The 26,154-nt window shown below is 37.7% G+C and overlaps 1 protein-coding gene across 2 annotated transcripts in view; it reads right to left on the bottom strand.

Annotated features, from left to right (window-relative positions):
* The window catches only part of VWA8 (von Willebrand factor A domain containing 8), a 369,166-nt gene that overhangs the window by 283,117 nt on the left and 59,895 nt on the right, over positions 1 to 26,154 (bottom strand). For both annotated transcript variants that reach the window (XM_040448547.1, XM_040448546.1), the window contains exons 5-9: positions 17,151 to 17,318; positions 11,927 to 12,091; positions 11,531 to 11,580; positions 10,456 to 10,564; positions 8,146 to 8,250 (exon numbers count right to left, since the gene is read on the bottom strand). In XM_040448547.1, the coding sequence (XP_040304481.1) occupies positions 8,146 to 8,250; positions 10,456 to 10,564; positions 11,531 to 11,580; positions 11,927 to 12,091; positions 17,151 to 17,318 (597 nt within the window). The remainder of the gene's footprint in view (positions 1 to 8,145; positions 8,251 to 10,455; positions 10,565 to 11,530; positions 11,581 to 11,926; positions 12,092 to 17,150; positions 17,319 to 26,154) is intronic.

The following is a 26,154-nucleotide window of genomic DNA, read 5'->3' as shown; positions in this document are numbered from 1 at the left end:
TACTGCATTTTTCAGTGAGTAATAACTTTTCCTTAAAATAGTCTAATTAAGGGATTACACTAAAATCCAAACGGGTATCTAATTCATACACAAATATCTATGAATTTCTATGACAATGTAGGTCAGAAGTTATTACTTTTAATTAAAAACTTTTGTTTATGTTTACTTATGTATTTGGGAGAGAAGAGAGAGAGGGAGAGAGAGAAAGTACAGGAGCACAGGAGGGGCAGAGAGAGAGAGAAGGAAAGAGAGAAAGAATACCAAGTAGGGTCCGCGCTGCCAGTGCAGAGCTTGAGGCGAGACTCAAACTCACAAACAGTGAGATCATGACCTGAGCCGAAATCAAGAGTCAGATGCTTAACTCACTGAGCCACCCAGGGACCTGAGATGTTGATTATTTCTCAAGGAAAAGTTATTATACATATATACGTATCTTCCTGGTTTGCAATTACAATAGATATTGCTATTCCCTCATTCAATATTTTTTCCAATTCAACAATATTGCCTTCAATTTCACCTCTCTTAATTCAAAATCATTTGAGGATATATAAAATTTTGTCCATCTGTGAACATTAGCTTGAGAAAATAGAGACACTTAGAATAACAAATGAACCACATGGACTGTCCTAGAACAGATTACAAAAAAATTATACCAATCACTAGACTGTCACCATTTTTAAAGAGAACAATTTAACACTCTAATCTGGTTGTATATATCACAATGATCTTACAAAAAGAAAGTTTTTCTTTAAGTTCAGATGAATGAATTTAAGGTCCCCACCCACCCTTATTTATCTACTGAGGAGTTAGACAAAGAAGTTAACTATTCCTTAACTAGCTCTTCACACACTTACGATAAGAAAAGATAACCACTTTTTCTAATCTTATCTAAGTAATACCATTCCCTTTTCAATTTTTTAGACTCTGAAATTTAAATTATTTCCTGTCTGTAATACAGTCCTTCAATCATTTTTCTATGTTCCCCTGTATCATAAAGGGCGAAATAAAGGCCAAACAAAACACTGCAATACTAGCTACTTTCTTTAAAAAACTCAATTCCTTAAAGGTATTCTATAACTTTAACTCATTTGTAGTAGTTGTTTTGTTTTGTTTTTTTAATTCCAGTACAGTTAACATACAATGTTATATTAGTTTCAGGTGTACAATACAATGATTCAACAATTCTACACATTATTCAGTGTGCCCTTAATCCCCTTCACCTATTTCACCCATCTCCCTCTGGTAATCATCAGTTTGTGCCATATAGTTAAGAGTATGTTTTTTGGTTAGTCTTTATTTTTCCTTTGTTCATTTGTTTTGTTTCTTAAATTCCACATATGAGTGAAATCATATGGTATATGTCTTTCTCTGACCTATTTCCCTTAGCATTACACTCCCTAACTTCATCCACGTTGCTGCAAATGGCAAGATTTCATTCTTATTTATGGCTGAATAATATTCCATTGTGTATATATAACTACACCAGTTTGCATTCCCACCAACACTGCACAAGTGTTCCTTTTTCTCTACATCCTCACTAACACTTGTTGTTTCTTGTATTTGATTTTAGCCATGTTCATAGGTCTGAGGTGATATCTCATTGTGGTTTTGATTTGCATCTCTCTGATGATGAATGATGCTGCATTTCTTTTCATACTTCCGTTGACCATGTGTGTATGTCTTCTTTGCAGAAATACCTATTCATGTCTTCTGCTCATTTTTTAATTCATTATTCGTGTTTTTGGTTTTGAGTTGTGTAAGTTCTTTATATATCTTGGATACTCTTTATTGAACATGCATTTTGTAAATATCTTCTACCATTAAGTAACTTGTCTTTTAGTTTTCTTCTTGATTATTTCCTTTGCTGTGCAGAAACTTTTTATTTTGATGTGTTCCCAATAGTTTATTTTTGCTTTTGTTTCCCTTGCCTCAGGAGATATATCAGAAAAATGTTGTTATGGCTGATGTCAGAGAAATTACTGCCTATGATCTCTAAGATTTTTATGGTTCAGATCTCACATTTAGGTCCTTAATCTACTCTGAGTTTATTTTGGTATATGACATAAGAAAGTGATCCAGTTTCATACTTTTGCATGTACAAGCTGTCCAGTTTTCCCAACACCATTTGTTGAAGAGACGGTCTTTTCCCCATTGCATATTCTTGCCTCCTTTGTCAAATATGAGTTGATCATATATATATGTGGGTTTATTTCTGGGCTATTTTATTCTATTGATCTATGTGTTTATTTCTGTGCCAGTAGCATACTGTTTTGATTACTATGGCCTTGTAGTATATCTTGAAATCTGGGATTGTGATCCCAGTTTTGTTTTTTTTCAAGATTGCTTTGGCTATTTGTGGTTCCATACAAATTTTAGGATTGTTTGTTCTAGTTCTGTGAAAAATACTGTTTATATTTTGATAGAAATTGTATTAAATCTATAGATTGCTTGAGTAGTATGAACATTTCAACAATATTTGGTCTCCTAATCCATGAACATGGAATGTTTTCCATTTGTTTGTGTCATCTTCAATTTCTTTCATCAATGTTTTATAGTTTTCAGAGTACAGGTCTTTTGCCTCCTTAAGTTTATTCCTAGGTATTTTATGATTTGGGGTGCAATTATAAATGGGATTGTTTTCTTAATTTCTATTTCTGCTCTTAAGTCTTAAAGACATGCAAAGGATTTCTGTATATTGATTTTGTATCCTGTGAGTTTACTGAATATTCATTTATTAGTTCTAGTAGTTTTTTGGTGGGGTCGTTAGGGTGTTCTTTATATGTCATTTGCAAATAGTGAAAGTCTTACTTCTTCCTTACCGATTCTTGTCTGATTGCTGTGGTTAGGACTTCCAGTACTATGTTGAATAAAAGTGGCAAGAGTGGACATCGTTGTCGTATTCCTGATCTTAGAAGAAAAGCTCTCAGTTTTTCACCACTTAATATGATTGTTAGCTGTGGGTTTTTCAGATATGGCCTTTAATACGTTCAGGTACGTTCCCTCTAAGCCTATTTTGTTGAGGGTTTTTCTCATGAATGGAAGTTGCACTTTGTCAAATGCTTTTCCTGTATCTATTGAAATGATCATATGTTTTTTATCCTTTCTCTTGTTGATGTGAGGTATCATGTTGACTGATTTGTAAATATTGAACCATCTTGCATCACAGGGATAAATCCCACTTGATCGTAGTGAATAATTTTTTTTAATGTATTATTGGGGGCTCTCTGTGCTTCCTGGATCTGAATTTCTATTTCCTTCCACAGATTCAAGAAGTTTTCAGCTATTATTTCTTCAAATAAATTTTGACCCTTTGCTTTCTTTCCTTCTTTCTTCTTTCATCCTTTCTTTCATTTTTCTTTTCTTTTCTTTTCTTTCTTTCTTTCTTTTCTTCCCTTTCTTCCTTTTTTCTTTCTTTCTTTCTTTCTTTCTTTCTTTCTTTCTTTCTTTCTCTTTCTTTGTTTGTTTCTTTCTTTCTTTCTTTTTCTTTCTTTTTTTCTTTATGTTGCAAATGTTATTACGTTTGATGGTGTTGCTGATTTCCCTAAGTCTATTTTCATTTCTATTATGCTTTCCTCTTTCTCCTGTTCAGTGTTATTGTCTTCCAGTACTCTGTCCTTCAGGTCACTGATCATTCTTCTTCTCTAATCTACTATTTATTCTACCTACTGTATTTTAAATTTCAGTTATTGAGTTCTTCATCTGATTGTTTTTTGTTTGTTTGTTTTCTATCTCTTTGGTAAGGGTCTCACTGATGTCGTCCACTCTTTTCTCAAGTCCAGTGACCATCTTTATGAACATTACTTTAAATTCTCTATCAGGCATATTACTTATTTTCATTTTATTTACCTTTCTTGTTGTGATTTTGTCCTGTTTGTTCATTTGGGACATATTCCTCTGTCTACTCATTTTGTCTAACTCTTTGTGTCTGTTTTCATGTGTCAGGAAACTCAGCTACATCTCCTACTCTTGAAAGTAGTGGCCTTATGAAGAAGATCTATAGTGCTCTGCAGTGCAATGTCCCTATTTACCAAGACCTGGCACTTCAGGTGTCTCCTATGTGTGTTGTGTGCACCCTACTGTTTTGGCTGAGCCACTTTTGCCTTCAATCCAGTCATTTGCAATGTGTCTTTTTGCCTCGTGGGCAGGGTTGGATCCCTGTGTTGTTAGTGAGCCAGCCTGAGGCTGCCTTGGCCTTGATTTGAGTCAGACCAGGGATTTGCCAGAGACGCAGTGGCACCAAACTGCAGAGTGCTTTCCCTGTGTTGTCCCTTGAGAAGCTTTTGTCGGTGGGCAGAGTCCGCAATCAACCAGATGTCTGCCTCCAGACCATGACTGGGACTGCAGTTGGACTAGTGTGTGTGATTATCTTCTCCTCTCTCTGGGGCAAGAGTCACTTTGGAGTGGTGCTCACAGTTGGGACTGCTTGCACACTGCCATCCTGTGGCACCACTTTGGGTGTGCTCTGGCCAAGGATGCACTGCAGGGGTTGTGTCCACAGAATGCAGGACCTGGGTGCACTCTTAGCAAGTTAGGCAGGGCATGTTGGTGCTGTGCTGGTTCTTAAAGATGGCCATGTATCTAGGCTGGGAGGGTGGGGGAAGAAAATGGTATTTGCCAGCTCTTTTGTTCTTGAGGAAGTCTCCCAAAGATCCCTACCCCTCCAACATGTGCTCTGAAATTGGCAAACAAATCCTCCCATATACCCCAGCATTTTCCAAACTGCTGTTTCTATGCTGTATCTCTGTGGGGCTATTTGTCATGCTGTTTCTACAATGGTGGGGACTTAGATTCCTATCACCCTCCCAGAGCTGAGCCCACAGATTTTCAAAGTTCCACGTGGTAAGCCCTGCTAATTATAAGAACTTGCAAAATTCAAAATGTTATGGAGATTCATCTTCCCTTTGCTGGTCTCCCATGCCTGGGATGCCTGGTGTGAGGGTCTGCTCTTTTCCCCTCTTTTGTGCCCAAGACATCCCTCTGCTCCACAAACAGTCCCGCCATTTAGCTCCCGACCACATCTTCACCCTTCCTATTCACTTCAATGTGCTCTTTTCTCTTCATTTAACTGTGGATAGTGTGTTCTCCCAGTCTTTGGGTTGTTTTCTGGGTTACTTACACGAATGTGGGTGTTATCTAGTTGTATCTGTGGGACAAAGTGGGCTTAGGATCTTCCTACTCCACTATCATCACTGGAAGTCTAATTTGTGTGACTAGTTTTTTAAATAAGAGCTCAGAAACACATCAAAGTGGCTTCTTTATAAAAATAAAGGCCTTGGTTCATAACTGACTTTTCTAGGCACTGAATATCTTCTCTCAGCTCTGTCATGAAAAAGTTTACTTTGCTTCATTTTATCAGACATTCCCATGACATCTTCTTCATCCCTATCTACCTACCATTGTTCTCCAGGCATTGGGCATTGTGCTGAGGGGCAATGAGGGAGCACATCTGGAATCACAGCCTTTTTCATCAACACTAGGTGCTCTATTCAATGACCAATACCAACTTAGTTCAGATGTTGATTAAATCAAAGATGAATTCTAGTTCTTTTTGTCAACGTCTAGAATAAACTTAAAGTGAACTATATGGTTATATTTTCTCCTTGCTTCTTTATGCTTTTCATTTAGATTCTATCCCCAATGATACTTCTCAGGATCTATGGGGAAGAACTTTTCATTAGTTTTATTTTTTTATTGTTACTATTATTGTTATCATTATTGACATCACCAATAAATGAAAATAATGTTTCTTTGGCTAGCTGGTATGTGGGAAACACCTGCTGAAGTACCTAGCATCTACTTCCAAGTTCTTCTCACTATTAGTAGCTGCATAAAGAATACCTCTTTCTGTACTCCCCTTGTAGATATTGGAATAAGGGAGAAACAAATACCACTCCATTTGCGTAAGGTTTTAAACTCCTGGCCTCCAGGAAATGAAGGGCCTATACACAGAGCCAACAGCTTAGTGTTCACATTCTACCTACTCCTTAGAAATCTGCTCTTTGAGCCAAACTGCAAAAGAAAAACAAAAACTGTTGTAAAAAGGAATTTGGGTAAGTCAATAAATTCCTGCCAGGAGTTAAACCCATTTAAATATATAGTCATAAGATATATATTGTGATTGGCCCTTTAGAAAACACTACCATTAACTATACAATGAGGAAATTATGGCATCTGTATTTTGAAAGAAAATCAACTCCATATATTATGAACCACTCTGACAAAAATAAGAACTTCATTAATTTAAATGACAGGTCTACAAGCAATTTCCATAGTTTTATATAAAGTCCTTACTTTTCAAGTTAATAATTTAAGTTACAGGCAGATAAATTTTAAGTGTTATATTTGTTTAATTTTTTTTTATTTTGAAATGAGTTATAATGGATATTCACTTTGTAAAATTTTTTATCTTGAAATAATTTCAAACTTACAGGAAAGTTACAGGACAGTTGTAGAAAGAGCTTCTATTTTGCCTTCACTCAGATTTTTCAAAGATTACCATTTTAGCATATTTATTACCTCCCTCTTGCCGCCAGCATCCCTAACACACCCATTATAATTGGTCTTTTTCTGAACCATTTAAGGGCAAGCCACAGATATGATGCTCCATCATCCCTGAATATTCTAGTTCATATCTGCTAAAACAAGAATTGTGGCCAACATATTCACCACATAAGCTTCCGAATCAGGAAATCATTTTAATAGAACACTGTCATTCAATCCACAGACCATATCAACTTTAACCAAACGTGCTAACAATGTCATGTTTTCCTATCTGGTCCAGGATCCAACACAGGATCACATGTCATATCTCTTTAGTCTCTTTCAATCTAAAGCAGTCTTTCAGTTTTTCTTTTTCTTTTATGAACGGGACAATTCTAAAGAATACAGGCCTCTCATTATGTAAGAGGGCCCTCAACCTAGGTCTATACAATACTTTCTCATGGCCAAATTCATGCAATGAATTCTTATCCAGAATATCCTGAAATGAGGCTGAGCCCTTCTCAGCTCAACAGTCAAGAGACACATAATGTCGATTTGTCCTACCTGGTCAAGTTGGTATTTACTATAAAAATGCCATTTTTTTGTTTTGTAGTCAAGTGAGTATTTTGGTAGGAGATATTCTTAGATTACATCAATGTTCTATTCTTCATAGACCCTCCACCCACCAGTTTTAAAACCTTTGATGACTCCTACCTAAATCAACTTCCACACTGGTGGCTGCCAAATGGTGACTTTTCTGCATTTATTCATAGGTGTTCTATATTAAGAAGAGATTTTTCTACTCCCCCTTTATTTACTCATTTGTATCAACATGAACTCAGGGATTCCCATTTTGTTCAATGGTTTATAATCAATTGCTATCTTTGTTTATTTTCATGCTAAAATTGTCCCACATTTTGGCCAATGGGGGCCACCTCAAACTGGCTCCTCTGTCACTTTGGTATGTTAACATCATTTGTTAAACATTTCCTTACTTTTGGGCACAATAAGATGATCCAGGTTCATCATGAACTTTCCCTGTGCTGAGCCTTGAACCAGCACTACTTTCTAGGAATCCTGATTCCTTTTAGGAAGTGTGGTATTTAGAAACCAATGTCTTGGCACTTGGTATGATCATTGCCACTGGAATGTCATAGTTTTCAGGCCCTCTTAAGGGGACAGAGCTAGAAAATATGTGTCTGTATACTCATACATACACAGTATCTATATCTATTACTCTGCTTATATATATTAAAATATTAAAAAAAAACACATGAGTTCATACTGATTCCTCCAATTCTAATCTAACACCTCAGGGGTCTTTCTTTTCTTCTCCCTTTCTATGCTTATAAATTCCTTTCCCAATGGTAAGAAACATAGCTCTTATAATCCTCAATTTATTCACTCATTTCCTAAATTGATTTACTCATTTGTTCAATACAACCAGTCTCCCAACCACAGCAGCCACCTCTGTACTTGCTTCCCTGTCACTGGCATGCCAGTGGCTCCAGGACTAGAAGAAAAAGGGAAGGAAAAGTAAGGGAAGGCATGGGAAAGACAGAAAGAGAAAAAGAAGGAAAGAGGAGGAAGAGAGAAATGGAAGAAGGGAAGAGAAGGGACAAGAAGAGAAATGGAAAAAGAAAGAAAAGTGAAGCAGATACTTACTTTTAAAACACCTTCCACAGCCATTTTCCCTTCATGTCCTAGTAAGATAGTGTATGGATAAAGCCACTGGATTGCATGTTTGACTGACATCATAGGAAAGGAATCCTATTTAGGAGCAAAAATACACAGGGATGAAGAACATCCAAAATAATCACAAAAAATTCATCTGAAATGCATATTTGACATATATGACATATCCAAAATGTATATATGATTATAAAAAATAACCAAGAGGTTTCTCATATTTTCCACAAGTCCACAAAAAATATTCATTACTCCCTCTTCTTTTCCTGTTCCACACCCTTTCACTGGGTAAGCCTACCCACCCCCATCTTTCAGCTACCATCTATCTGTTAATGGCTCCCATGTCTCAGTATCTGGTCCTGAGCTCTAGACTCGAATTCTCAATTGCCCAAATGTGACCCTTTAGATATCCCATTGACCTCCATTCAACATGCCTGAAACTACATGTCTGAACACGTTTCCCTACCCTATTCATCCTAAAGTATGCTCTTCACTTGTATTCCTTGTTTTTTCATGTTTATTTAGTTTTGAAAGAGAGAGAGTGTATGGGTGGGGAGGGGAAGAGAGAAAGGGAGACAGAATCTGAAGCAGGCTCCAGGCTTTGAGCTGTCAGCACAGAGCCTGACACGGGGCTTGAACCCACAAGCAGTGAGATCATGACCTGAGCTGAAGTCGGACGCATAACCGACTGAGCCACCCAGGCTCCCCCATTCCTAATCTGAGTTAATCACATCCACATTTACTTAGTTTCACAGTTATAACTACAAAGTTAGAAAGTGTTTATTATTCTCAAAAGTTTTCTCCAAGTTAAACTGCTTTCCCAGCAGGGACAATTAGAGAAATTTCAGCATAGGTTGTCCTGTAGATGATATTATAGCATTTCTGTCCACATACTGAAGGGTGTGATAATGGTTCTGGTTATGTGGAAGAACGTCTTATGACTTCTTCCAAGTTGCATACTAAAGTATATAAAAATACTGATCATAATTTACTTTCAAATGGTTCGGAAAAGAGAGAGAGAGAGAGCAAACAAATGTGGCAATATGTTAAAAATTGGTGATTATACTTGAAGGGGTTATAGATGTTCATTTTACTGTTTTTGAACCTTTATTTTTAGATTTAAGAACTATCAAAGTAAAATGTTCCAAGCAAAAACAAAAAGAACAAAAAGCAGAAGACGTGGTAAAAAGGAAGAGAAAAGCTGTTCTAAACACAGAGCACAGTGCGAACAATACCTGTGAAACCTAACTCACTGAGTCTCAGGAAACCTAAATGAATAGGAACAAAAGTTTAAAAATAAGTCTCTTGTCTCGGCAGTATCCCTACTACCTGGGATTACGCTCTCCTTAGCACAGTTTCTCACTGACTGTTACAACAGTTTCCTATTTGGTCCGTATGCAACGAGGCTTTCCCCGTCCCTCCTCCTGCCCACAGAGGTATCTTCCTCCACCATAGAACTGATTACTCCACGCTTCACCTACTTAGTAATATCTAACAGGCCACTTCTTCCACACCATGAAATCCAGACAACTTCACTCACCATGCAAAACACTTCACAATAAAGTTCTCACCTCTCTCTTCACCCTACACACTTGCTCTAACGATACAACTTATCATTCTTCAAACATACCAAGCCCGTTTGTGATTCAACACCTCTGTGCATGCTGTTCCCTCTGCCTGGAGGGCATTTCCACCAATCCTGACACGACTGTCACGACCTTTGTTAAACTGTAGTGGACAATGTTTACGCTCTACCAAACACCTCGGATCTGTTTTTATCTTTTCTGAGCCTCCCACCTTTCCCTTTCAACAGCTAGCTGCTGCAGGGCTTTTAAAGAAGACTACTTTTGAACTCCCAAAGCCAGCTTTGCTCACAGCCAAGACAGCAGCTAGTGCCTGGAAGTTTGTGTCCCTTGTGATGACCCACTGACCAATGACTGCTGGTGCCTGAGTGCAAAAGCCCCAGCTCCCTGCCTCAGGCTGCAGGCCGCCTCTGCAGGCTCCTCAGGCCTCTCCAGGCTGAGTCATCCTTCTCTCTGTGGAGTTTTTACCTGAACTGCATGTCTACCTACCTCCCTCCTAGGCTATGAGCTCAGTAAGGGCTCACAACACATTGCTGGTCTCCGTACAGTATACTGCACGGCATGGGTCGGCAAATCTCAGGTCTTGTAATATTTATAGAGGAATATGACAAGGCAAACTGAAATGATGAATCCCCAAGGATTAACTTTTAAGTTCTCTTTGCCACATTTGGGTATACAAGTCATTAATTTATTTTATACATACCAGGATTTGAACTGCAGCTGGTAAACTATCTAAAGGAAAATCTGGAAGTCCGAGAGTAGAAGATTCTTGGGAACAGAGAGTGGTGGCAAAGGACAAGAGCTGAGAGATTCTAGGGGAAAAAATTAAGTAATGTTAAATGCTATTCTAATAGTTTTAATGCATAAAATGCATTCACTTGTTAAACATAAAATAGCTGAGGCATCTTAATTGATATAAAATGACATTTACTATTAAATTCTTTTTAAAAAAAATTTTTTAATGCTTACTTATTTTTGAAGGAAAGAGAGACAGAGCATGAGCAGGGGAAGAGCAGAGAGAGAGGGAGACACAAAATCCAAAGCAGGCTCCAGGCTCTGAGTTGTCAACACAGCGCCTAACACGGGGCTCGAACCCACAAACTGTGAGATCATGACCTGAGCCAGTCAGACACTTAACTGACTGAGCCATCCAGGCACCCTGATGCTTACTATTAAATTCTTAAGAAACAACAGCTTCATATTCTGTTTAAAACTCAGAGGCTGACTAGATACACAGATATATTTCTTAAATCTATCACAACATGTGAGGTTTTTCACAACCTGGCCCAAATTTATCCTGCCAGCCTCACCTCCCTCCCTTCTCAATCCAAACCTGAACCCCAGCCACCAAGAGTTTTTTATAGCCACAAGAACAAGACATACACTCTCATATCCCATGCTTTAAAAATAATTTCTTAGGATTCGTTAATTCCATTCTTTATATGGCAAAAGCCTACTCATTCTTTAGGACGCTTCTCAAATGCCAATGCCTTTTTGAAATTATGGCCCTTACTATATAATGCTAAACTAATGTATTCTCATGTCTTTAAACTCTACTAGATCTTGAGTTTCTTGTCTCCAAAGATCATGTCTTATTAACTTTATCATCAGCACTTACCACAGTTACTAAAAAATTCTTCAGAGCATAGTTGTTGAATGGATGAATTAATCAATGTGCAAAACAAATAAACAAATTCAATGTTAAGTGTCCAGATATTTATATAAAAGTGTGTGTGTGTGTGTGTGTGTGTGTGTGTGTGTGTAGCAGAAATACTTACTTCTCAGCAGAAACATTGGCTCCAACTGAATATAACAGTTTAAGTTGGTCCTAAAATAACACAGAAACATACCAAATCAATAAGGAATGTAACAAATTAAATGCAAATTTTATGGACACACTTCATACTTTTAATTAAGCAGACACTATGTAAGTAATAGCAAAAAAAAACATTGTTTGATACGCATCATTTTCTAAAAATTAGCCTTTTTAAGCCCATCACATAAGTAATGCCCCAGTAATTTTTCTTCTGAATTTCCAGAGATTTTCTTTATCCCATATCCTTTTCTCTCCATTAACTACTGAGAGGGACATACAAACCTAGTAACATTTTTATAGTAACCAAATACAAATAGATAAAATGTTTAAAAAATAAATTATTCTTGTTCGTACTTACCTTAAAGGGTAGATAATAAATATCTCTGGCCTGAAATCGAGAACGGAGCGGGGGGTCTAAGGGATTCCCAGAGTACTTAGGCACTGGCAAACCCAAGGCAATGACTCGGAAGTTTTCACTAACTCGAACAAGCTTCCAGGCATCCAACTCTGTTTTGGTATGATCCTAAAAGAAAGAGATCAAAACTCACAGCACCAACGATGCAGATTACAACTGCAAGAGCTGCCCGGCTGCGGAATTTAGGCCCTGACTGCTGAGTAAAGTGTATTTGAGAACAACCTCAAGACCAAACCATCAAGGAAGGAAGCAAAGTCAAATCAGGAGAAAAGTGCCAGGGAAGGCTCATGACATGAAAACTGGTGTGGAACAGACAAGTAGCTAACACATCAAGGAACAAAGAAAAATGTGGGTCAGACCTCCAAGCTGTAGTCATTAACACAGAGAAACTGAGTGAGGAGAGTCAGAAAATATACTGGTTCAGACCAGAGAATGTAAAAAGGTAGTCCTAGACAGACTTACTGCTTACTGGCAGAGAAGAGACTGCCCTGTGGACCTCAAATACACAACTACATGTATGGGTACATTTCTGTCAAGGCATATTAATAATAACAACCAACATGTGCTGAAAACTCACTACACGGTAAGTACTTTCAAAGAATTTTACTCATTTAACTTTTACCAGAATGCAAATAAACACTTAATTCCTTTTTATGGATGAGCAAACTGATGTTCAAAGGAATTCTATAACTCCCCATTGTCCAGCAACTAGCATATTTTGGAGTTGAGAATGGAAATAGCACAGGGTTTGGAGTGATAAATCCTGGCTCTAGCGCTCAGCATAAACTCTAGTGAAGTGACCAAGAGCATGTTATTATACCCTCTGACGCTCAGCTTTGTCATCCATAAAGTGGGAATAATATCACCAGCATTACTATGGCCGTTTGAAAGCAACTGGTCCACAGTAGGCACCGGTTAGATGTCATGTCTTCCCTCTCTGCCTGACCCTATCGATGGCTCTTCACTGTCCTCAGCTGTTGGAACTTATAAAGTTTATAAGAACATGTACATGTTCATTCTGAGAGACAAGTCCTCAGTTTCCAGTATATCTTCGGGGGGTGGGGGGATGCAGCCCATATGACAGTGTAGAAACTCTTAACGGACACTCAAGGCCCTTCCTGGCCGGATTCATGTCCGAATCTCCTAGTCTCATCAACCACTGCATAGCCACCCCCTAGCCTGCCTTCCCCAACCCTGTGCTCCAGTCCGTGTCACAATGGTGGCTCTCCAGACACACCATGCTGCTTCACCAACACTGCCCCACTTGCTTGGAACGCCTTTCCACTTCGCACAGCAGAAATACAAGCATCATTTAAAGCTCAGCACAAAGAACATTGTCACTAAAATGGGACTCTTTCTAACCTCTCCCTCCATCAGAACCATTTGGTTCTGCAAGCTCTATCCTATGCAAGCTTCTACCATTATGCATGTGTGCACTGACTTCTGTTCATTACCACCTCATGCTGGATCCAGGCTCATGAGAGGACTTATTACCTCTTAAACATAATAGGACAAATGTTTTTTGATTGCATGAAGTAATTTAAAAACATAACCAAACCTATGACCCCACATTTAATTAACAGGACTAACAGTGATACTATGTCACATGTGCTAGAAAACAAGAGTCTGGATCTAGACCATCTGAAAAGCCAAGAGTGTAATCTTCAGAGAGCTAAATATTTTTATTTTCCACTTACCCAAAAATAATAATCTGGATATAAATGAAATTTATACAGACTGATTATATCCGTTTCCATAACAACAAAATTCTACTACAAACACCTTTATGAAACCATTAACATTTTGAAACATTCAAATTTAGTACATTGAATCTAGCTAGAAATAAGTGGGACTTAAATGGTGTTGAAATCCTTTTATCATAGAAATTGTCTTAAGGTGGTGATGTTCTGTGAAGGGATCTTGCCTATATTCTATGACATTCCTATGAGACAGATTCTATAAATATAGAAATGACAATTATGAATTAAAACTATGTATTTATACTGATATTTACATTGGGAAAAACAATGTAATACATCCTTCTCAATAATAACAAGCACTCCTTGTATACTAAAACCCTCTTGACCCCGTATCTCAAATTCTTACATAAAGTAAAATGTTCAATACCTCTGCAAAAATTCTCACACAAAGAATATATCAAACTTTTATTGTGAAGTAACTTCTATACTTAAAAAAAAATCCATTTCTGATTATGAAATCATTTACTAAACTCTAAATCATTTACTAAAAATGGCACATAATGGGGCACATGTAAGTGTCTGACTCTTGATTTCGGCTCAGGTCATGATGTCGTGGTTTGTGAACTTGAGCCTCCCCATCGGGCTCTGCACTGATAGTGCAGAGCCTGCTTGAGATTCTCTATCTCTCTGCCCCTCCCCTGCTTTCTCCTGTGCTCTCTCCCTCTCTCAAAAATAAATATTTTTTAAAAAATCTATTAAAGGGGCGCCTGGGTGGCGCAGTCGGTTAAGCGTCCGACTTCAGCCAGGTCACGATCTCGCGGTCCGTGAGTTCGAGCCCCACGTCGGGCTCTGGGCTGATGGCTCAGAGCCTGGAGCCTGTTTCCGATTCTGTGTCTCCCTCTCTCTCTGCCCCTCCCCCGTTCATGCTCTGTCTCTCTCTGTCCCAAAAATAAATAAACGTTGAAAAAATAAAAAATAAAAAAATAAAAAAATCTATTAAAAATGGGAAATAACTAAAAAAAAATAGCAAATAACTATACAGGGGCAAATAATAGTTCTTTTATAATTAGAAAGTATCTAAAGAGAAATGTCTTGCATACACCAATATCTACCTACTCTAAAAGCAATAAATATAAATTAATATATTTATTTGAAGTCATTTTATTTGTAAAATATTAATTAAAATTTAAAATAAATTTAAATAATCGTCTTTTAGTAAATTAACTATAACAATATGAATGAATGAATAAATTTAACTTTTCTTACCAATTAAATCCTCAATTATCCCCTTCTAATTATATTAGCATGATGCCATCTTCAGATAGAGGTCCAAAACAAGACAACTATACCGCACAATGAAAATAGCATCTAGAAACTCCCATAAACAGTAAAGAAACAGTGCTAAAAGGATAGCAAGACAGATTTCTGAGAAAACAGACTTGCACAGTGGAAATCAGAAAGAGGTATTTCCGGTCCTGCCAGCCTTGGAGCATCAGGTCAATCAGACCCTCTGGTGTCAACATGTATCATTTAGTGCCTAGTGTGTCCTGGACTTGTATTAGCTGTATCTAGAAGAAACATAAGACACAGATTCTGCTCTTCAGCAATCTGTAGCCAACTTGGGGCAATAAAAGTAGCATACATATGTATGTCACACATGACAGCACAGGTGTCAGAGAGACTCTAAGTCATGGAATACAGAGGCAGAGCTCTCAGTTAGAGCCAAGGGCTCTATGAGCCCTTTTTTGTCCTTTTGTGACGTCACGTGAAGCCCTTCTCCAAAGCCTCTAAAGGGCCCCACACTCTCTTATTGTTTTTCTTTTTGTATCAACTGGCATCACAGCATTTAAAGTATTGCACCTATCTATCCATTCATTCAACAAATAGTTATTGAGCACCCACCAAGTGCCAGGCATTGTTCTAAGAGCTTGAAATAGCATCAGTGACAAAAAGCCCTGCCCTAGCGAAAGTTGCAATCTAGTAGAGGGAGGCAGTGAATGAACTAAAACATTGCAAGTCAGTAAATCATGTAGGATGTCAGAAGACTAAGGCAATGAATAGAGCAGGGTCAGGGAGCATGGGGGCAGAGGACAATGCAATGTCAAATAGTAGGTAAGAGCAGACTTCATCAATAACGTAACATTTGAGCAAAGGCTTGAAGGAGTATAGAAGTGAGCCAGGCAGATATCTGGAGAAAAACCATTCTGGAAGAGCAAAGTAACTGGCAAAGCACTAGGAGAATGCCTACCCAGCAAGTTTAAGTTTTAGTAAAGAGAATACTATCAGCTGGAGTGGAATAAAAAAGGATAGCAGGTGATAAGCCCAAAGAGGCAGTAAGAGCCCAGATCAGACAAGACCCTATTCTCCATTGTAAAACTTTTTTCATAGTGAGGAGAGGGTTTAGAACAGAGAGGTCTGACCTAATCCGTCCCATGTTTTAAAGTGATCACTGACTGCTGTGGGGCAGCCAGAATGAAATTGGGGCTTTTTAAGAGGCTCTTACAATTATCTAGGCATCAGATATGGATAGCTTGGATCATCTAGGTATCTTTTAAATATCATATTCAATTCTGGCAATATCTCCTGGAGTTTGAGCTTCTGGAGGACAAGAACTACACTTTATTCAGCTCTGTCTTCCCAGCACTGTCTAGAAGCCATTAGAATTTCAGTACATAGTTGTTGAAGGACAGAAAAGGAAGATAGGAAAGGAGGGAAAAAGAGAAGACAGAATTTTTTTTTTAATTTTTTTTAACGTTTATTTATTTTTGAGACAGAGAGAGACAGAGCATGAACGGGGGAGGGACAGAGAGAGAGGGAGACACAGAATCGGAAGCAGGCTCCAGGCTCTGAGCCATCAGCCCAGAGCCCGACGCGGAGCTCGAACTCACAGACCGTGAGATCGTGACCTGAGCTGAAGTCGGACGCTTAACTGACTGAGCCACCCAGGCACCCAGAGAAGACAGAATTTAAAGGAGAGGGAAAAAAGAAAAAATAGTTATTACATGGGCAAAAAAAAAAAACAAACTAAGAATCTGAGAGGTTGTCTAATATGATCTGCAAACCGAAGAACCTTGTAAAACTGCAACCTCATGACCGTTAACTGCAGCAATTCACCACAGACATGAGCCACCTGAACACTGTCCTCACTCTGATACAATCATGTCTTTTTTTTTTTTAATTTTTTTTCAACATTTATTTATTTGGGACAGAGAGAGACACAGCATGAACGGGGGAGGGGCAGAGAGAGAGGGAGACACAGAATCGAAACAGGCTCCAGGCTCCGAGCCATCAGCCCAGAGCCCGACGTGGGGCTCGAACTCACGGACCGCGAGATCGTGACCTGGCTGAAGTCGGACGCTCAACCGACTGCGCCACCCAGGCGCCCCTACAATCATGTCTTATACAACAAACAGCACCATCCATAGCTCAATAGCCAAGATAAGGGAGCCAGAGTTTTCTTTTCTTACTTGGAGAAGTTTGTCGTAACGCTCTGCAGACATTAGGAAGCGTCCATCTTCAAGCTGCATCTCCCTATTTTCCAGCAAGTTGTTCAAAACAGGCAGAACATTCCTCTCCGCCTTTTCCAAGCCTTCCAAAACGAGAATTCTGCCTTCTGTGGCTGCACGAACCGCACACTATTTCCAAGAAACAAAAGCAACATGAGCATATTGAAGATTCCAGAGCATGGCCTAATTTTACTTGTAATGCAAATTACACTTGTGGTCGTTATTATAGGGACCAGGAAATCAGGAAAGCTGGGTTCCAGACCTTGATTTTGCTTTATCTGCCCATGTGATCTTAGGCAAGTGATTCTCTCTTTAGGCCTGTTTCACTAGTTATAAAATGGAGAGATGAGAAGAAATGATAGCTCTGAGTTTTCTTTCAGCTGCAACATTTTAGACGTATGCCTGGTGAAATAGACAACTAGGAGCTGTCTTTGAATCAGTCACATAATTAAACAAGAAAATGAATTCCTTAACTAGAACAAAGAAATGAAGATTACAATCTGGGGTATCTATCCCATAAGCTTCTGGTGAGGATCAAATAAGCTAGGTGAGCACTCGCGGGGATTGTGAGCTTTCAAACAGAGTCACCAACACAATGAATTCAGCTTTAGTGTAATGTTCAAAGCTGACAACATTACAAATTTACCAAACCAGAAAGAGTCAGGTTTTACGTCAGACTGGTTATAACCATAGTCCTGTAAGTCTTCCATGTAAAGTTAAAAAAATTAGTAATAGAGAAAAATAGGAAATAAAGTGGGTCCCAAATGGTAAGAGACAGGAAAACTATAATACAAAAATGTACTAAGGATGTGAAAAAAATATCTTTCTTTAATTGATAAATCCTGAACAAAATAGAAAAAAACTTATTTTGGGTCAAAACCCTTGAAAATCTGATTTAAGAAAAAGAGGAAGAAAACCTCAATGACATTTCTCCTGCTCATTCAACAACAGGCAGAGGATTAATGTGCTAAATGTATGTTCTCACTCTCTCCTTCAAAGTCTCCTTCCTCGGCATCCATGCCACTGCATTCTCTTACAAAACTGTTTCTCTTTTTCTGCCTGTCCATTCCATGTAGGTAATCCAAGAATCACATCTTTAACCCACAGCTCTTCTTACTCTATGAGGTCTGGCCTGAGTAATCTCACTCAGTAACAAAGTTCCAATCACCTTTATGCAGATGATTCTTTAATCCTGAGCTCCTCCAAGCTCGACCACAGTCCCCCCATCACATGGATGTCTCCAACCACAAGCTCACCTCAGCCTCCCCTGTGCAACACTGAGCACATTATCTTTTCCCCCAAATCTGCTCTTCCTCTCATACTTTCTATTTAAGGTGGGAAGACCATTCACCCATGCCAGGATCTTTGATTTCTATGTTACCTCCTATATTCAATTTATCACCATGTCCTTGATGATTTATCTTCTTTAATATTTCTTGAACTCATCCCTTCTACCACCTCTCTACTTCAGGCTCCCCCTTACCTCTCAGATCTCCTCCCTACTAAGTCCAAGCTCCCCAAGAAATTTCCTAAGAAATTTCTCAAACAGCAAAGCATTGACTTTCCAAGTGTGGAAAAGAAAACAGACATTGTTTAATCAAGCATTGTTGCAACAAAATGTTGAATTTTACACTGTATTGTAGAATTTAGTTTATTTCAGATATTTATGTATTGTTTAAAAATATAAACTTTTAGGGGCACCTGGCTGGCTCTGTCGGTTAAGCACCGACTTCGGCTCAGGTCATGATCTCACGGTTTGTGAGTTCAAGCCCCGCATTGGGCCCTGTGCTGACAGCTTGGAGCCTGGAGCCTGCTTCGGATTCTGTGTCTCCCTCTCTCTCTGCCCCTCCCCTGCTTGTGCTCTGTCTCTCTCTGTCTCTCAAAAATAAATAAACATTAAAAAAAATTTTTAATATAAACTTTTATGAAAACTACATTAGACTCAACATGATCATCCCATTAAATAACATAAATTCATGCATAATCCTTCAGAATTATAATTATCACATATATTTTAATTCTTTTCTGCCAAACTAGCCATCTTGTGGTAATACCTTTATTTAAAAAAAAATGCATGCATATAAGTGATATAGTATTTCCTAAAAAACAAAAATATAAGAAACTCAGTTTTGCCAGCTGTATAAAAGACAAAACCATAGAAATGTTTTTGGAATTAAAAATAAAAACATAAAATACTTCTTATAAAAATTCATGTTTCAGCTAAGGTCTCAATAAAGCTTTCTTTCATGAGAATCTATTTACTCCAAGAAAGCATAACTTGTAATAAAAGAGAAACAATTACAATTAAGCTATCACAACCTGTGGCAATATTCTTTTAAAAAGTTTTATCAACCTTTGTTACAAGACAGGCTAAATTCTGTATCTGACTTTTAAAAACTTCATAAAGATGAAAATACATGTTCTCTGACATAAAACTAGAAATACAGATATCAAAATTTAATGGTTTCCCAATTGTGGGCCAGGGAAGACAAAGTCTAGACAACATAAGACAACAACAAATACTGCTTTTATTCACCTCAGGTATATTTTGGTTTCTTATGTACAGAATCTTTTCAGAGAGATGTGGAATAAGCTACAGTGAAAGACCAGAAACAGAAGCCAAATACATAAGGAATTCCTTTCATCTGCTCTAATGGATATAGGTGCTGTGACCATAAAGTTGAGAAAGTAGTGATAGATGAAAAAAGAAAATACTATCTAAAGACCTCTTGGAAACCTGACAAATGCTGTACCTCTTCTCCAAGTAAAATGCATGAGCAAAATATGTATGTATATGGATACAAAATATGTATACGACAGAAACCACAAGTTAAGAACCTCTACTATTAAAAACTGATAGAAAATCCCCTTAACAGTAACTACTGGAAACAAGAATCATCAATGGATGGTAAAATTAGTGAGTAAAAGTATGACGAGAAATGGAATATTTGTAGAGACTCAAAGAGACAAAGGGAAAAATAATGCAACAGTGGAGGAAGCTGGTAGTTACCACCTTAACCAAGTGATCAAAATTAACATTACCACTAAAGAGATGTATCAATTTCACGTACTAAAGTTTTAACATAATGCCCTGAGAGGGATACAACATCACTTCTACAGTATCCTTACTAAAAATGCACGATCTCAATCAACTCATGAGGAAACATAAGACAAGCCCAAGTTGAGCAACATTCTACAAAATGACTGGCCATGAAAAGAAGGGAGAGGTGGGCTGCTGCCAGCTGGGGACAGTGTGGATGATGGTAGCCTTTTTTTTTTTTTTTTTAATGAAGCAAGAAATTGAACATGTTCAAATGGTGATGAGGAAGAGCTGGTAGAGAAAGACAGAAAAGAGAGTGCATAATTACTGAAATAAAACTGAAGAAGTTGGTACTTGATGTTGGAGATAGTTTGATCCAACTACTGAAAGGGAAAGTGGTAGGGTCTCTACAGAGTAATAACTGGCATGTATGTATCAAGTTCTTCCATTTATGCTATTTAATTTAATCTTCATGACAGTCTTCTTAAGTACACAATATCAGGGTGCCTGGGTGGCTCAGTCGGATAAGCGCTGGACTTCAGCTCAGGTCAAGATCTGAGGGTTTGTGAGTTTGAGCCCCCCACTGGATTCTGTGTTGACAGTTCAGAGGCTGGACCCTGCCTCTGATTCTGCGTTTGGGTTCTGTCTCCCTCTCTGTCTACCCCTCCCCTGCTCACGCTCTGTCTCTCTCTCTCAAAAATAAACATTAAAAAAAATTAAAGTACACAATATCTTACCCAGTTGTTCAACTGAAGACAGGTTATACAGCTTGAAAATGGTAATGCTAAAATTTTAACCTATCCTTAAGTGATGGAGAAATGGAGTCGATGAAGAAGAGGTCAATGAATAATGCAAACGCAGATGATTTTAACTTCAGAGTTTAGTTTTACTAGGCCTTAGAATTTGTTGTGTGCCTATTTAGAAAAACAAAATCTGCACAATACATTTATACACACACAAGCAATTCCATTCAACTCAAAGTTTATGTGACTCTGCAGCGTGCCTTAAAGACTTCTAGAAGTAACTACAATCACATTTCCCCAAATTCATATTATTGTTCAAATCAATTGTGATATTGTGATATAATAAGAAATATATATTTGGTCTTCATCCCCAGTTCCTGATGCAGGCTCCTAAAACCCTTGGAATTTACTGAGTGATAGGGGTGAGAGGAGTCCTTTTTATTCAAAATAAACCTCTTTCAAACACACCTGAGTTTATGCAAATAAGACATATCTTGAATGGCCCCTAAATAGCTTTAGGGTTGGGGCTGGTTGCCCGAAAAACCTACCATATAGTTTGAGCTGGAACTTTAGGCCCCAGCCCCAGAGAGGCAAGATTTAATTAATCACTAATGGCCACTGATTTATTTAATGACTCATGTCTATGTATTGGAACCCCCTTAAAAGCACTACACAATAAGATTTGGAGAGCTTCCAGGTTGGTGAACACATCCACATGTCAGGGGGTGGCACACTGCAAATGCCACAGGGACAGAAGCTCTTACGCTTAGGACCCTTCCTGTCTCCACCTAATGCACTTCTTCATCTGGCTATTCATTTCTATCCTTTACTATGTCCTTTATAACAAACCAGTAAATAGAAGTGTTTCCTTCAGTCCTATGAGCCATTCTAGCAAATTATTAAACTGGAGGAGGGGGTTGTGAGAATCACTTACATACAGCCCGACAGTCAGAAGTATGGATGACTCAAACTTGTGACTGGCATCTTGAAATGGGGACAGTCTTGGACTGACCCCTAACTTGTGGGGTCTGTGTTAACTCCAGGTAGTTAGTGTCCGAATGGAATTAAATTATGGGATACCCAGCTGGTGTCTGCAGGGAATTGGAGAACTGCTTGGTGCAGAAAACCCATACGTTTGGAGTCAGAAGTGCCATGACTACTACTACAAATCCTAGTGGCAGTACATTGTCAAATCAAAGAAATCTCTGGAACCAAGTAGCAGTGAACTAGTCTTTTGCCTAAATTTACGTAGAGAAAGAGGTAGTTCAACATAACCCATTGTTGTACTATGATCCCTATGTGATGCAATCAGTAACTGACACTTCTTGATAAATCGTTTTGAAAATGTAACAAACTCTAGTTTAAGCTTCTTTTTTTTTGTTTGTTTCACTAACAAAATTGTTTTTTATTTTACTTACAAAAAATTGCCTAAGTTCTTTCTTTCCCCAACTAAATATTAATGTAAGAAAAACGAATCAGGCAAGGATCCAGTTTCTGACAGTGCCTTCTAAATGTCTCTAACTTCCCCTTAATAATTCATTAGAAACACTGCCAGGAAGGTCTGTAAAAGAATAAAGGGGAGACTTTAATTTAAAAAATAGATGAAAAAAATGAATACATAGGCAAATGAACAGAATAGAATAAAATGGTATGATGTAGTATATGTAGAAATATAATGTATGAACAAGAAACACTGGGAAAGGAGAATAAGGGGTGAGAGATTCTTTCATGTGAATCCTGTGTACCACGTGCATTTTTTTTTGCCCTGATCACATGGACTACCTTTTCCATATTTAAAACCTAGTTAACGAAAATTCTTAAAGATTTTAATATATGAGAAAAATGGCATTTCAAAATAGTGGAAATTAGGAATTTGGAAAAGGAATCCAAATGAATTAAAAAATTTAATGGTAAATGTAAAACTACATAATTACTACATGAAAACATGTGACTTTTTAAGTAATCTTAAAGCACAGAAATTCTTTCTGCTAATTCAAAAGCAGATGCCAATAAGGAAAAGACAATATTATTACATTAAAATTTTTACATGTAGTAAACAAAAAAATTAAAACACAGACTGAAAACTTAGAAGAAATGTTTGCAACATATATAACAAAGGCCAAATAAATGTTTAATATAAAAAGATTTTTTTCAGATTAAGAAATGAATAGTACTGCTATAAAATACCAATGAACACCATAATAAAATATTTTCAATTTCATTGGTTAACAAGGAGCTACAGGGTAAAACGAGATGTTTCTAGAACTTCAACCTGGCAAAGATTTAAGAATGATAATACCCAGTGTTGGTAAGGTTAAGAGGAAACTGGCATTCTCATTTGTGGTTGGTCTATGTACAAAATGACAACCTTATGGAGAATAATTTGGCACAATATTTTAAAAAATGTAAATGGCTATGTTCATTAATCCAACAATTCTATTTCAAGGACTTTATCTTAAGAGAATAGTCAGGAAAATATACAGTGATACATGAAAACAATTTTATAATTGCAAAAAAAAACCCAAAAGCCACGCTAGAGGATTGGCAAAATATACCTTAATAAATTAATAGGATGAACTACTACACAGCTATCAAAAATAATGAGTTAGCCCTATCTTTACTAACCTGCAGAAAGGTCCACAATGTGTCATATACTGAAAAGGCTATAATCCCCTGTCTAGGACTAAGGAATAAAAGAAAGAGAATAAGAGAACTATGCAATTTCTTACCTAATTACTAAACCCCAAGTAAATATGCTTCTTCTTTTAAGAACCTTATTTTAAAAGTCCTTAATTCATAAGTCCATGGGATGATTTGGGGAAGACAATCACAATGTTCTAGAGATGGAACATCTGTTCCTTCCATTAGCTCTATTACAAATCTCTGATAAAATGTGAGGAGAGGCCACTATAAATTCGCATTGCTCAACTTCAGCTAAATCCTCACTACTATTTAGAAAGAATTTCCTTCACATCCTATAAAAGTTATTGCCAAGCCAAGCTGCCAGTCTTTTTCAACTCTTTCACATGATTTTGTCCAGTACTTTCCCATGATGATTAAAGTCATCTGAATTGAGATTCCATGACTTTTCTTCCCTCCATCACACAGCCCCTCTGTGTCCTCATCTTTCTACTCTACTCTGATTTCTGTTCTTGACAATCACTCCTCCTCCCCACCCCAACCCTGGCTCTAAGACTACCTCTACCTACCTTGAGCTTAGTGGCAGCCCCTCCCACCTCCTCCAAAATCTTCCACCAACTATATGACCTCTTAATTGCATTTTCAAATTCTTTCTCTTCTACAAACATATCTGTACTTGAATAAAACCTACAGTCTCCTGATACCTCTTAAGATCCTCTCTTCATCTTCAAGCCCCTTGAAAAACAGTCCACATACACACTGCCTCTAATAAGCCTCCATTACCCTTATTTTACTCAAACTGTTCACTTGCAAGCAATTAAAAATCAAACAGCCGGGGCGCCTGGGTGGCGCAGTCGGTTAAGCGTCCGACTTCAGCCAGGTCACGATCTCGCGGTCCGTGAGTTCGAGCCCCGCGTCGGGCTCTGGGCTGATGGCTCAGAGCCTGGAGCCTGTTTCCGATTCTGTGTCTCCCTCTCTCTCTGCCCCTCCCCCGTTCATGCTCTGTCTCTCTCTGTCCCCAAAATAAATAAACGTTGAAAAAAAAAATTTTTTTTAAAAATCAAACAGCCAAAAATCAGGTATTTTCTTGATCTTCATGTTCTTTTTCCAACCCTCTTCCCTTGATCTTATCTTATGCTTCATCTTCTGCCTTAAACATTTATTAAGTAGGGTTTCCCCTCTGCCGTTCACCAGCCCTTCCTCTGACTCCTGCTCTCTTAAAAAAAAAAAAAAAAGAAGAAGAAAGAAAAGAAAAGAAAAGAAAAGAAAAGAAAAGAAAAGAAAAGAAAAGAAAAGAATCAAGCATTTCCCAAGGCTCTACCCTTAACTTTTTCCCCTCCTCTTTTCTCACTTGTTACTTCATTGGCAAAGACCTAGCCTACTCCCACAAATCCTCATTCACTCATCTAGTGCCCATTATGGCAGGTGCTATGATATGTGCTACATCAACTAAACAGCAACAACAACAGGTAACAGTTGTTTCATTTTCCTTATTTCCTTATTCTTGAGAAATATACTGTGAGATCCTAACCTTCCTCCTGAGCTCTACACTCCCATTTCCAAATATTGTTTTTAACATCTCCATACAGGTGTTCAACTCAACATGCTGAATCAAATCATGACTTCTTTCCTAAATCAGGCCTTTTTCCTGATGTCTTTTTCAATTAAAATTTCATTGATTCTTCTGCCATACAGAATTCATTACTTCTCATGTCTCAAACAATGTAAGTGTAACCTCTAAATATCTCATGCATCCATCACCCTTCCCATCCACAATCCACCATCCCAACAGGAGCCTTCATTCACTTCCTGTTCGCTTTACTAAAAGAGTCAATTGGAACAGGCACCATATCTCAGTATCTCTAATTCTCAGTTGTCCTAAAGATGATGGTATTTTACCTGCTGGAAGTGAGAGACTGAATCATGCAATCTGTAAATTCTATTTCAACACTAAGAACTATGATTGCACAACTTACCTCAACATTATTAAGAATATTATTTTTAAAAATCCTCCTAAGCTTTTTTCTTGTTAACTCAATGTTAAATTATTTACTTATTTTACACACAATTTAAGTGGCAATGAGAATGGCTACTATAGGACTATAGGAGATAGGACTATAAGAAGAGGAATATAAATGTGTAAGAGTGGTTTTTTTTTTTTAAAAAAAAAAAAAAAAAAGAAAAAACTTATCATGCAAAGGATCACCCAAGATTTTTAACTTTCTTCTCAACTTGCCCTGATAGACCCAGTATATATATGCAAATTAAAAATTTTTAATGTAGGCAAGAACACTGGCTAAAAGGAGAAAACCTTATGAAGATGCTTTTTAGTAACAAAATCTGAATCACTGAATTTATAGAAATTATGCTAGTTACTAATTCAGTATCATCTTTCTTCCTGTAGTCTTCCTTAAAATAGTCTATAGAATGATGAAAATACTTTAATAAGTACTGTCAAACTTTATTAATACAATCTCATCACATCGGTGAAGAATGTTAAAAACAGCTACATAGTAAATCCATTAAGTAATAGTACATATTG

This window comes from Herpailurus yagouaroundi, unplaced genomic scaffold (genome assembly GCF_014898765.1).
Source record: "Herpailurus yagouaroundi ecotype Mexico unplaced genomic scaffold, PumYag 197, whole genome shotgun sequence".
Taxonomy (NCBI): Eukaryota; Metazoa; Chordata; class Mammalia; order Carnivora; family Felidae; genus Herpailurus; species Herpailurus yagouaroundi.
The sequence above is the reverse complement of the archived record's forward strand: the minus strand, read 5'-3'. Positions and strand labels throughout refer to the sequence as shown.